This window comes from Mustela lutreola, chromosome 9 (assembly GCF_030435805.1).
Source record: "Mustela lutreola isolate mMusLut2 chromosome 9, mMusLut2.pri, whole genome shotgun sequence".
Lineage (NCBI taxonomy): Eukaryota > Metazoa > Chordata > Mammalia > Carnivora > Mustelidae > Mustela > Mustela lutreola.
Genome location: NC_081298.1, coordinates 107,881,796 through 107,896,519, shown reverse-complemented (window position 1 = coordinate 107,896,519; position 14,724 = coordinate 107,881,796). Strand labels below are relative to the sequence as shown.

Below are 14,724 nucleotides of genomic sequence, written 5' to 3'. Positions count from 1 at the left end.
CCAGCCTCTCTTCCGCTTCCAGCATTCTTGCACCAAACACCATCTCGCTGAATCTAGGTGAATAATGGGGTGGGAGGACATAGGAATCAATGTTGTGAGCACAGGTCAGAAATTCTTCCCTTGGATTGAGCTCTAGGCATCTTCTATCATAACCACCTGGGGATGGGTTGTTCAACTTCAGGGAAGAAGAAGTGAATGGTCTCTGCAACTGGAAGCCCAGATGCCCCTCCCCACCTGCTTTGCATGTTGTTCCCAGCCCACTCTGCTGTCCAGAGCCCATATCAATACCTGGGTCAGTGTCCTGGGGGAGATCTGCCTCAGTTAAGGCACGGAGTGAACCATGATATCCCCAGCTCAGCTCCTCTGCCTCCTGTCCCTCTGGCTCCCAGGTGAGAGGAAAATGGGATGATTCTGCGTATCAGTGAAAACTGTGTTGTTTGGTCTTATCACTTGGCACCTTGACTCAGCAAGCACAATAACTCAAGCTCAATACAGAGGAACAAACCAGAAGACAGTGGTTAAGATGTTTATGCGGCTGACTTTTCTGTTTTATTTCCAATCTCAGGTGCCACTGGAGAAATCGTGTTGACACAGTCTCCAGCCTTGCTGTCTTTGTCTCCAGGAGAAAAAGCCACTCTCAACTGCAGAGCCAGTCAGAGTGCTAGCAGCTACGTAGCCTGGTACCAGCAAAAACCTGGACAGGCTCCCAGGCTCCTTATCTATGGTGCATCCAACAGGGCCACGGACATCCCAGCCCGGTTCAGCGGCCGTGGGTCTGGGACAGACTTTACCCTCACCATCAGCAACCTGGAACGTGAAGATGCTGCAATTTATCACTGTCATCAGTATAATATCGGGTACCCACCGTGATTCGACATAAGACAAAAACCTCTGTTAGGACCTCAATGATTCATTTTACCAGGTGCTTCCTTTATAAGCAGCTGCTGTAGTGCTTCCTCAGTCTCAGCATCTCTGTTCTGTTGGGAAATCCTGAGGTTCAGAAAACTAACTCCATCACAAGACTTGGGCTCTGATTACTGGATTCTTCCTTGGACTTAGCTGCACCCCCAGTTCAGGAACAATTTCACCACCAATGGCATCAGATCAGATTCATAGGAAAGGACATCTCTAAAGGTCCTGGATGGTGTAATAAGACAACAACAAGGACAACAAAGGATTGGAAAGGAAGAATGAAAAATATCATAATTCAAAGATGAAAAGATTGTATGCTGACAAAATTCAAAATAATTTACAAAGAAACTACTAACAACAACAAAAGAAATAAGTTATCGCTGAATTCAAAGACAGCATGCAAAGAACCGTGTGATTTCTGTATAAAGGAAATAAATGCTTAAAAATAAAATTAGAAAACCCATTATTTAGAAGTGCCTCAAAAACATCTAATATATTTAGGAAAAACAACAAAATAATTAGTAATAATTATTAACAGAATATTATTCAAAGAAAACAAAACCTAGGTAAATGGAAAACCGTATTATGTCCAAGGATTAAAAGTCTTGATATTGGGAACATGTCCATTTTATCTTCCCTTCAGCCCAAATCTGTGTATTTGCTGGAAAATTTCATGCCCCAGCAAGGAAGCTTTCCCCCATCCCAATCCCCAGCAATGATAAACACTCAACATTCTGTCTCATGGAAGGTAACCTGCATAGCCTGCTCTCCCCAGGAGCCCCTTGTATGAGTAAAAACACCCTCTCAATTCTTTTGGTACATGGAGTCTGTCAGTCTCAAATTAATGCTTCTTAACTGGAAAAGGGGTCCGTCTCACCTCCATGGAAAAACCATAAAACATAATACTGAAGAAAACAGGAAAAGAAGGAAAGCTCATAGAGTTGAGCCCCACTTTTCTTTCTTTGCTCTTCCTTGGCTAATGAGCAGAGTTGGGATTAGTAACAGGTCATTAGAAGCATAGAGTCTGGAATAAAGAAAAGGCTGAGAAGTCCCAGCACTGAACAAAGTTTCCAACAATATCACACGGTCAGAGATGAAAATTAATCCTCAAGGACCAAAGAGAAGGAAAGATTCTGGCAAAGTCTGAAGACTGCAGTTGGAATTGCAGCAGGGCTACACCCTGGGGGGCTGGAAGGACTGGGAAGAGCCAACAGGGCATCATCGCCAGTGCTAACCCCAGACTCAGGGACAGTGCAATCCTTGATTGGACAGAGATTACACAGCATCCAATAGCACTTCAGGCTGCCAGAATCAAATGTCATTTCTTTCTGCATGATAAAAATCATTCTTTCATTTTTATTTTTAAATTTATTTATTTGACACAAAGAGTGAGAGAGAGAGCAAGCATGCGGCAGGTAGAGAGGCAGGCATAGGGAGAGGGAGAAGCAGGCTCCCTGCTGAGCAGGGAACCCAATGTAAGCTTCGATCCAGGACCGTGGGATCATGACTTGAGCCGAAGGCAGACGCTTAACCGACTGAGCCACCCAAGTGTCCTGATAAAAATCATTATGGAGCCTAAAATCATTAAAATGTTTCTCAGCAAATACGTGTATAAATCTACATAAGTAGTAAGTATATAGAACACCGTCTGGTTTTCCATCAATGAGTACAGGAGGAAAATAAACAGGCAAGAGAAATAGATTTCCGCCCTCAAAGTTGCAACTATGAGGTAAGAGGATGTTAGAGGCTTAATGCATTCACTGAAAGATTGAGAATTCTAATAGACAGCCTGAAATGATTAAAAGTAACCAAAAAGAAATTCAAAAATAATAATCCAAGTCAAGAACTCAACAGATGAGTTTAGCAGTAGATTTATCAGAACTGAAAAGAGAAATGGTAAACAGGAAGATGATACAGAGTAAGGTTGGAATATCAAATCAGTAGAAGACATACAAAAGGTCATAAAAGGCAAAATAGATACACCAGGGGGGAAAAGTCCAATGTATTTATAACTGAAGTTCACGAAGTAGAGAGGAGAGTATAGGCAGAGGCAAGATTCAAAGAGGTAGTGACTGAGGAACTTCTAAAACTGATCACAGATTGAAGGAATTCTGTGAACTCTTAATAAGGTAAATGTCCCTTCGAAATGATACCAAGGCCCATCTTATTACCGGTGCTGAGAAAACACATACAAAATGGGGAAAGAGATAAAAAACAGAGAGGGTAAATGTAATTCTTAGAAAATAAGGTAAATTATCTTTAAAAGAGCAACAATAAGAAAACCATATAGCTCTTAACATTAGATGGCGGGAGACAAAATGAAATAAAATAAAATAAATAAAATAAATTTTGAAGGTGTAGGAAGAAAGTATCTGCCAATTAAGGATTCTATACAGGAATATACTTTACAATGGAAGACAAAAAAAATACATTTTACAAAAACAAAAATGTACAAATTGAATCATCAGAAGACCAACATGAATAGAAATCCTACAAGGACTTTTAGAGAGAAGAAAATGAAGTCCAGACATAAGTTCGGAGATTGAAAAGGAGTGAAGAACAGTACAAGGGGTATATATGTGGGAAAGTCTACAGTAATTTTGAATGTCTACAATAATAATATCTTGTGGTATTTACAATGATGTAGAATTAAATTATACATCCAAATGAAACATGGACACAAATGCTCAGAAGGTACAAAGTTTTGTACCTTTGTACTTCTAATTTAAGTTAGAGTTTCGAAGATGAATGCATTTTCTGGAATATGTTCAGGTACAAAGGCATATAAAGACAGGACAAGCCAAAAACACATGCCATTACTCTCTAGAATACTCACAGTGTATGAAAATATACAAAATTTAAAAATGTACTTAGGAAAAGAATGAACCAGTCCTGCAACCACACACCAAATCAGTGCTATGTGAATTGTTATGGAAAAGATTATATAAAGATACTCAAAATTGCATGATAAAATATTACAAATTAAACTAAATCAAAAGACAACTGAAGACTACAGTGAACTATTTTTAATATATTATATATAAATAAGCATCAATATTCTCAACTATAAGAACTTTTAAAAATAATTATGGCAAAGAATCAAAATCTATGTAGAAACATGAAAAAAAAAGAACAGAGAATTTAAAAAAAGACAAAAATAACTTTTAAGTATACATAGTATGTTCAATCTCACTGATTATTAGACAATGCAAATCATAACTATTTTGAGATGGTATTTCTCATCTATCAGATCTGAGAAAATTAAGAACACACGAAGCACATATTTAGACAAAGTTGTGGGGAAACACACACCTCATTTATAGCTCCTGGGGATGGAAGTGAATACTGTATCTTCAGAGAAGAATATGAAAGTCGTAACAAAATTATCTGTGTGTTAACCATTTGACCTATAATTCCATTTCTAGGAATTCCTGGAGATACACTTACAAATGCGATGTACAAGGTTATTCCCTGCAGCACGGATACATTTTATCCGTGAAAAAGAGGATTTCTATGTACTGATATGGAGTGACTTCCAGGATTTATTTTTAAATGAAAAAAGCAAAGTGCAAACAATTCTCTGTATTATCCTACATTCCTTACAAGGTGGAAGAAAAGAAAAACAAAACAAACAACAAACAAACAAACAAAAATCTGTGAGGATAAACCAGAGTGAGATTGTTGCCTACAGGGGTGGTATGGCTATGAAATAGAAGGGACAGGAATGTGACCTATCTCGGATCATAACCTTTGTTTTTGTGTATCTCTGACTTCGGGAATCACATTAACTGCACACACATTCAAAAACATAAATAAATGTTATCAACCAGGATGAGGGAAGTGCAGTTGTTTTCCTTGTTTTAGAGAGAAATTCAGAGATCAGAGAGAATGTGTGTGAGCACTGAGCTGCTCTAGCAAGTGATCTGGTAGAAGTTTCGACAAGCCAGGTGGAAATCTGTTATAAACAAGGAAAGAAAATCTAAGAAAAGAGTTGGATGTGCACTGATTTAAAAATACCAGATTGTTACTTCACGAATTGCAGGGAACATAATCATCAGATGGAAAGTAAGAGCACTCATTCATTTTCAGGCCAAACATTGTGAGAAATTGGGGCCAGATATAGGATTGAAAGAACATTGCAGAGGAAGTAAAACAGCCCAGTGATGAAGGGACATAAGCAAAGGACGCTTGCAAAGCCCTGAATAATGCAGACTTCTTGTCTTTTGTGGAACCAGGGAGCAAAGGAACGCACGAAGGCGCAGCTCCCAGGCTTCCAAATGTATTACGTTCAATACAGTTTGAAGGAATCATTTGACTCTTCTCATACTTTTTGACTTAATCCTCTACCAAAACCAGGATGCACCCAGTGTAGAGAAGATAGAAGAAGTTGTCCTCCACTCCGTGATCATCCCTGGGCACCATCTCCTGTGAGATGACTAAACAAAGCAAAGCTAGGATCTAATCCAAGAGAGCTTGAAGATGGGTATTGTGGGCAGCCATCATTCTGTGCTCTCAGTACATCCCAGGTATGTGAGGGAGAGGAGGCCAGTGGGACAGACAAGAAGGAAACCACATCACAGGTTACAACCAGAGAATATAACAGAAGGTGATATAATCTCAGACTGGCTGAGTCGGTGGGAACCCCAAACCTGATCACACCATAGGGACTCCATTGCTAATTAGAGAGTCTTGAGCACCAAACTATTGAATGGCCTTGAGTCCCAGATGTGGTGAGGAAAGACCAGTTCATAGAGCATTGACATCTAACTGAAAACTACATCTCCTATATAATGCTCCCACTCTCTGGTATGGCACCTGGAAACTAATTATGATTTGTCACAGGCATCAGAAATAAAGCATGTTTGAAATTGTATAAGAAAAAGTACATTGTCCCCTGGAAATGACACTCAATTAAACAGGAAATACCCCAGAGTGTCTCTCCACACATGGCCACAAGAGGGGACACCTGCACCAAGTGACCCCAGAGAGGAATCTGGGTTTATCTGGTACTAATGGCGGAGAGTCCGGACTAATTTAGGTCACCGTCATCATCATCATCATCATCATCACCATCACTTTTTCATTCCATTTCAGAGTTTAGCCTTTTAATGATACAATAGTTTTTTTTTTTTTAATTTTTTTATTTTTTATAAACATATATTTTTATCCCCAGGGGTACAGGTCTGTGAATCACCAGGTTTACACACTTCACAGCACTCACCAAATCACATGCCCTCCCCAATGTCCATAATCCCAACCCCTTCTCCCAAACCCCCTCCCCCCGGCAACCCTCAGTTTGTTTTGTGAGATTAAGAGTCACTTATGGTTTGTCTCCCTCCCAATCCCATCTTGTTTCATTTATTCTTCTTCTACCCACTTAAGCCTCCATGTTACATCACCACTTCCTCATATCAGGGAGATCATATGATAGTTGTCTTTCTCTGCTTGACTTATTTCGCTAAGCATGATACGCTCTAGTTCCATCCATGTTGTTGCAAATGGCAAGATTTCATTTCTTTTGATGGCTGCATAGTATTCCATTGTGTATATATACCACATCTTCTTGATCCATTCATCTGTTGATGGACATCTAGGTTCTTTCCATAGTTTGGCTATTGTGGACATTGCTGCTATAAACATTCGGGTGCATGTGCCCCTTTGGATCACTACATTTGTATCTTTAGGGTAAATACCCAATAGGTTTTTTTTTAAGATTTTTTATTTATTTATCAGAGAGAGAGAGGGAGAGAGAGCGAGCACAGCAGACAGAATGGCAGGCAGAGGCAGAGGGAGAAGCAGGCTCCCCGCCGAGCAAGGAGCCCGATGTGGGACTCAATCCCACGATGCTGGGATCATGACCTGAGCCGAAGGCAGCTGCTTAACCAACTGAGCCACCCAGGCGTCCCTGATACAATAGTTTTATAGTTCCTCCTACTGCCCATTATACGCTGACTCTATCTATGGCCCTATGGCATTTCATATTTAGAAAGACTCAGAATGATCTAATCAAAGGGTAATTGGCACTTAAACTGGTTCCTTTTATGACAAAATGTTTCAAGCACAGTGAAAGTCTGGAGAATTGACTCACACAGAAAATACACATGAAGGGGAATAGTGAGTGGGAAGGTTTGTCCAATAAAGGAAAGAAGACTAGATCTCTGGAGTGTGGTCCAGTCAGTGATGAACTTCCAGAGGACATAGATCAAGGCACCCCATTCAGGCAAGCATGACAAAGTGCAAACCTGCAGCTGCTGCCCAGGCTGGTGCTCATGGTTTTGGAGACCAGTAGATCACACTCACATTTGCTCACATTGGCAGTCACTTCCTGAATGCAGACACAGAACTGGCGTGGTCTGGCATCTCAGCTTCTCAGGAACTGTGGACCCAGACTGCCAATGACTAAAACAACGAGGAAGAATATTTTTGGTTAGATGTATAATGATAACTACACCCAGGAAAGAAAAATGGGTAGAAGAAACATCTCTCTATACCCAATTTAAAAATCACAATCTTGTGACTCTTTTCCCTTCTCATAATAATCCTTAAGATGGTATCTGAAACTTCACAAAGTGAGCTTAGTCTTATATATTTATCCCCAGTCCTTGGCCCTGCCCCACTTGAGCCCATGGTTGGACCATCTCCAGGCTTTTGGGAACAAACCAGTCCCTGAGCCACGAGTTTTCTCTTGCAGGGACCTTCAGCTGAAGTTTAGACTGCTGACTGCACTGCAGAGTCCTTTGCAGAGAGACACACATGTGACCCTTGACAGCCTCTAAGATACAGACATGAATCTTTGTTCTGCTCCTGCTCATCCAGGCTGAAGACATGCTTTCATGTGGTTCCCAGATCCAGGTCTTTCCGGGACAGACCTTCCACCCCTGGGGATCTGTGTTCACTGTAGGGGATAATTTTTACAGTAAGTGATATTCAGGAAGAAACAGTCATGGCTATTCTCATCCAGTGCAGAGACAATTAAGAACGAAGACTAACTGTGATATTTCAGTAATTGATTCTGGGGAGGTGTTCAAAATTTTGACTAAAGTCTATAAAATATCTAACATTTGTGAGAAAATATGATTTTGGTGCTACTTCATTCCTTACTTCAAAATTATTACCTCATATTTGCATTTCCATGACAAGTTTCTTTCTTCTTCCAGTATCCCATGGGCAGCTGTGCTACTCGGGCTCCATCCATCTTGTCTGTGGCAATGGAAGGGGTGTCTGTGTTGCCTGAAAAGCAAGTCTCGGTCCCATCCCTGCATTGGACACACCCACCTGCACGGGTTCCTCAACTTGCACTAATATCCTCAACCTGCAGGGTGTCCCACAGGGCTCCTAGGGACCCAGACCATTCAGTGGTGGTGGGTCAGGGACAGAGTCCACACTCACAATCACCAGCATGGAGACTGGAGGCACCACTCATACCTGGGTGAACAGCACACTCACTGGGAACCTTCACATTGTAATGGCCCTAAACACAACCCTCCCATGTGGGGTCAGCCCTTCTGCTCAGCTGAACAGCTGCTTCCTCTGGGGAATCAGTCAGAGCAGCTGCTTCTCTCAGAGAACCAAGCTGGGGTGCGGTTAAAAGGGTGGGGGGCTCTTGAAGGAGGTCAGGAAGATCCTCATGGTCTAGACCCAAATCCTGACCAGAGTTGCTTTCAGTGGATAAACAGTGTCCAGAACAACATGGCTGAGGTGGCTCATAGATGGTTCCACACTGACTCTCCCCCTCAGCTCTCAGCCTGGCTGATCCCTAAGGAACGACCATCCGCCTCTTCCCCATGACACCAGTAACAGACCTCCTCTGGATTAGTGTAAAATTCAGAAATATCCAAATATAACTTTAGATTTGTTAATATCATAGCATTATCATTCATTTTGGGTTTGGAAAATTATGCCATGGTTATGTGCAATGATACTGTTAAGGAAAGCTAGGGCAAGAGTACACAGGAACAATCTGTTATAGTTGAGACTTTAGGTAAGTCTAAAATTATTTCAAAATAAATATGGCATAGAAGTAAAAATAAAAATAATAAAAGAGCATAAATGCTTACTGAAGGCTTCCACAAGTGTTACTCTATTTTTGCTTCATTTTCTGGGTGTAATTCCAGTGCCTTGTGGCGCCAACCTGGACTCTGATTGTCTACAGTATGTTGACTTATTTGTCCATCCTGGAATACACATAAGTTGTTAAAAAATGGCTAGTGCCTACTTCTGAGCATCAGAATTCCAAGTGTTTGAATTCCATTTCTCTTAATTTCAGAGCTTGGGGTCCACGTTCTCTATTTAAAAATTACTTCTTTAGTTAGAGTTAACCCTTGAATAGCATCGGTTTGTCCACTCAAGTCTACTTACATATGGATGTTTTGGGGTATTTTTTTTTTAATAAACACCGTCCAGTACTATAGTGTATTTCCTCTTCCTTATGTCCTTACGATATTCTTCATAACATGTTCTTTTCTCTAGCTTTCTTTATTGTTTTAATGCTGTATATAAGACATGTAACGTACAAAGTAATTGTTAATCTACTGTCTATGTTATTGGTAAGGCTCTTGCTCAACACTAGGCTATCAGCAGTTATGTTTGGGGGGAGTCTAAAGTTAGACATGCATTTTCAATTGCATGGGACAGAGGGTTGGCACCATTAACCCCTGCGTTGTTCAAGGGACAAGTAGTTAGTCTACACCTTCATTCCCTCTTTCAGGGTGGCTATGATGACTCTTTAAATCCAGTTCTGAAGTCACTCCCAATTACACAATAATAAACAGTTTAGTGAGTCATTTCTGCAAAAACAAACAAGAAACAAGCACTGTACACAACTGGAAAAATCATCAAAATCTATTTCAGTTCTTTATTTTAGGAAATCGCCATAAGAACAAAATAAATGGAGCAGTGCTCATTCTTGAAAAAGAACTAGAGCTTAGAGTAAGGAAGGAGAGTTTGTGTCTTTTTACCCATGAATGCTCACTTCTGTCCCCAGTTCAATTGATCTGTCACTTAACAACATAAGGATGGTGACAAAAACTAACAGGTTATTGCCAGGAAAAACTGGACTTCAGGTGGGGTGTGGATTGGAGCAAGATCCTTCAGCAAATACGGTTATTTAAACATAAAATATTAAAATACTGGCAGAATAGGAATGCCTAGGTGACTCAGTTGGTTAAGCAGCTGCCTTTAGCTCAGACCCTGAGTTTCTGGGATCCAGCCCCTCATCCATACCCAGCCACCTGCTTATTAGGGAGTCTGCTTCTCCATCCCCTTCTGCACCTCCCCCTGCTTGTGCTCTGTCTCGCTCTCCCTCTCTCAAATAAATAAACAAAATATTTAAAATATTGGCAGAATATTGGGGAAAATGTCACACATAATGGAACATAATTAATCTATAGAACAAAGAAACTCAAGGAAATCTGTTCAAGAGAAACACAATGAGATTCACATTACACAGAGTAGAGTAAAAATGATCAAAGACAAAGAGAAAATCTTGAAAGTGACAAGAAAAAAACCCAACTCATTTTTTAAGGGAAACGATAACACATTGGCTATCTTTTCACCGGGACTGGTAGGGACCACAAACAGTGACAGATTTAAAGTGCTGCAAGAGAAAAGAAAAATCCACAAAGAGTTTTATAACCACACAACTATCCTTCAGAAATAAAGGAAAAGTAACAATAGCCCCTGAGAAGCAAAAATGAAGAGAAGTCATTACTGGCAGATATGCACACAAAAACCATAAAAGGAAATCCTTCAGACTCAAAGAAGTGATGGAAGGAGCTAACTCAAATACACAAGAAGAAAGGAAGCACTCAAAAATCGTAAGGAAACTAGAAAGAGGATGGAAACAAAAGGATGTTATGTGTAACTAATGAACCATTCAACACTACATCAAAAACTAATGATTACTATACAGTGACCAACTGAACATAATGCATACATACATACATATGATAAAAATAAACTGAAAAAAGAATAAAACACACACACACACACACAAAGGATGCTTGCTGTGACTTATATGAAGCTGAAGTCCAAGAAAAGTCCAAAGTATTGTGAAACATGTCAAAATCATAGTTACCTCGGTTGGGTTAGCAGAGAGTTGGTTTGGACTCAAAGGAGAGAGGCATCTCGAGAATTTGAAATATTCTACACTTCAATATGGACTGTGAATTTATGTAAAACTCAGATGCACAATTAAGATTTCTGCCCTTTCCTTGGCACTACTTTTACCACAATTTAAAACAAAAAGACAAACCTAGATTCGTTTAAATAAATGTGAGAAAGATTAAGAGTCACCAACTACTTATGGAACTCAACCTTATTAAGAAGTATAAATGTGACTGGGAATGTTCTAGAGACATAGAACACCGGTTGAGGAAAAGAAGGAAAGGTCGAACTGTGTGCCTTTACTCTTCAAGCAGCATAGACCTTAGCTCTCTGAGTTTTCCTTTGAACACAGACATTTTTTATTACTCTGCTCCCCTGGGGGCCCCTACCCTCCCATTGGCTCTTACCCAGTGGCTGTAGCCACCAGGAGATTTGCATATTGTTCCTTAAAGGAGGACTAAGATACAAAGGCTCAGATAAAATCTTTGCAACTGAGATAAAAGACCAGCTGTCGTCTTGGTCAGGACTCATCAGATAAACTTCCCAAAATGAGGTTCCCTTCTCAGCTCCTGGGGCTGCTGATGCTCTGGGTCCCAGGTAAGGACAGAGGGGAGATGAGAAAGCAGAGTGGGTCAGGGAGGGTCACACTACGGACACTCCTGCTCTCCATGTCTATTATGGCCAAGAGCTAGAAGCCTACCTCTTACCCTCTGGGAAGGGGCATGTGATGTTTAGATCCCGGAGAGCAAGGAACGTTTCAGAAAGAACAAAGATCCATGTTGTGGTAAGACTATAACATAGAGAAAAGGGGGTGAGGCAGGCAACTTTTAGACTCGACTTTGTCTGCTGCAAATCTTAGGTTCTTTTTTGAAATTGGATATTTGGGGTTATTAATAAATATCACAAAGTGTGGTGTACCTGCATGGCACAGTCAGTTAAGCTTCTGCCTTTGGCTTAGGTCATGATCTCAGGGTCCTGGGATGGAGCCCCAAATCAGGCTCTCTGTTCAGAGGGCAGTCTGCTGCTCCCTCTCCCTCTGCCACTGACCCCCCACTCATGCTCTCTCTCTGTCATATAAATAAACAAAACCTTTTTTAAAAAGTTACAAGAAAGTGATGTAGCCTGAAATAATTACCAAGTAAAATTTTGAAAATGACTCATAATGTTGGCATGTAATCCTACAATTCTCTCTTTACTTTAGGATCCACGTTCTCTCTTTACTTTAGGATCCACGGGGAGGTTGTGCTGACTCAGACCCCACTCTTGTTGCTGGTCACCCCTGGAGAGCTGGCCTCCATCTCCTGCAGGGCCAGTCGGAACCTCCTGCACAGCAATAGAAAATCCTATTTAAATTGGTACTTGCAGAAGCCAGGCCAGTCCCCACAGTCCCTGATCTATGAGGTTTCCAACCGTTTCACTGGGGTCCCAGACAGGTTCAGTGACAGCGGGTCAGGGACAGATTTCACCCTGAGAATCAGCAGGGTAGAGGCTGACAATGTGGGGGTTTATTACTTCGGGTGAAGTATATATGTTCCTCCCACAGTGGTTCAGCCCCAAACACAAACTCCCTGCTTGTCATGGCCCAGCTGCCCACACGTGTTGTTTGCCTGGGAAGCAGACAGCAGATTATCTCAGTCAGTGTAAGAGGAAGAGGTTGGGGACCTCAGGGTAATGGATGAGTTTGAAGACTCACTGCTTCTTGCAACCCACAAATTTTGAAATTTTGATACACCATGTTTTCTTTTGGTTTAAAAAAGTATCTAATTTCTCTTTTTATGTCTTGTTTGACCCAAGTTTCACTTACTGGGTATATTCTCTAGTGAGTACAGTTATTTAGGAAGGTTGACCAACTTGGGTCACAGAGGTCTCAGAGCTCAGGAAATTACTCCAGTGACCTGCAGTTGGGGAAGTTCATTCTGGCTGGATGGCTTGATCTCAGTACTCATGCAAGGAGAAAGTCTTCCTTCTAATTAGAGAGAAGTTCCAGGTGGGCCCATCAAGGAACAGGCCTCTGTGTGTCTCCAGTGTTGGCCGAAACAGTGTGGGTTAGACTCTGTGGCTGATAAAGTCTATGGGTCAAAGTATAAGAGTATCACATTGTTGGGGTGCCTCGGTGGCCCAGTCTGTTAAGCATCAGCTCTTGGTTCGGCTTAGGTCATGATCTCAGGATTGTGTTCTCAGGGTCATGACCTCAGGGTCATGAGGTTGAGCTCCACATAGAGGCTCTCTGCCCCTCCCCACCCCACTCTCTCTGTCTCTCCCTCTCATAACCTCTGATTCCAGGAGAACAGATCAAATAGTTGCACCAAGACTATCTGGATCTCAGACAAATCACACACTAGCCTTCCATTTTATTGAACACAAACTAACAACCTGCATAAGTCCTTCCTCATTCAGTGATGATGGTCAGATATAGAGACTCACAGAGACTGCTCTGTTACCCCACATGATCGCCTTGTACCTTTTTACCAAATCTTATTACTTGTGTCAATTCCTGGTCAGTTTCACTGCCCAGGCCACAGCATGATTCTTTATCGTGCAGGAGACAGAGATTCTTTTTTTAGAATTGGAAATATTATGGTTTCTGTATATAAGTAGAAAGGAAAATTTCAAAGCCTTTTTGTAACTAAGAAAGAATTTTTATAAGATTTACTATTTTCAAAAATACTAATTTAGGGGTACCTGGGTGGTTCAGTGGGTTAAAGCCTCTACCTTCAGCTCAGGTCATGATCCCAGGGTCCTGGGATTGAGCCCCACATTGGGCTTTCTGCTCAGCAGGGAGCCTGCTTCTCCCTGTCTCTCTGCCAACTTGTGAATTCTGTCTGTCAAATAAATAAATAAAATCTTTAAAAAATACTAATTTAAAAAGGTATTATGTACCCCTATGTTTATTGCAGTATGATTTATAATTACCATGGTATAGAAACAACCTAAGTGTCCATCAATAGATGAATGGGTAAGGAAAATGTATATACAATGGAATGTTACTCAGCCATAAAAAAGAATCAGATTTTACCATTTGTGACAACGTGGATGGACTTAAAGGGTATTATGCTAAGTGAAACAAGTCAGACAAAGAGAAATACCATATGCTTTACTTGTACGTGGAATCTAAAAACCAAGATACATGAACAAACTAAAAAGATTTTTATAGAACTTAGAGTCACATTAATAAAGCTGTTTCTTTGAAAGGAAGTGAAAAGCTGAGAAATCAAGGAGTATAACTGCTCTAAGGAAACTCCCAGACTTATAGGAAATGAGAATCAGAGCCAGATGATGTAACCCAAGTGCTGGATGGCAGCACCACCTCCATCTTCAGGGAAATTGTATCTGCAATCTGAGATACAATCTCAGATTGTCCTCCTCACCTCTGCATTTGTGGTTGTCTCTCCATTCACATAGGTGGTTCCAGTTCAGTGCGGTTTTTTACTAATCCTTACAAAGAATGAAGCAACTTCAGGGTCTTCAAGAAAAATGTCTAACAAGTAAAGGAAAGTTGCATCTGGAGGTAGATTTCTTCTCATTGGAATTCTTCATCCAACCTGACCTAATCATGGAACAAGGGAGTTGTGTAGGCATGTTACCAGTAGATGGGGAGTAGATGGGGAGCACAGGATTCTATTTTCTTTTCCATAGACTTGTACCAAATGCCATCTCACCAAGTGTAGGTGACGGGTGAGTCAGGAGGACACAAGGGATTCGATTCTG

At 41.0% G+C, this 14,724-nt stretch overlaps 1 gene segment (V, D, J or C); it reads left to right on the top strand.

Moving 5' to 3' along the window:
* The first annotated feature begins 303 nt into the window (after positions 1–303).
* On the top strand, positions 304–870 carry LOC131807795 (immunoglobulin kappa variable 3-11-like). The segment is given in 2 exon segments: positions 304–389; positions 566–870. Coding segments are annotated over 2 exon segments (354 nt in total).
* The last annotated feature ends 13,854 nt before the right edge of the window (positions 871–14,724 follow it).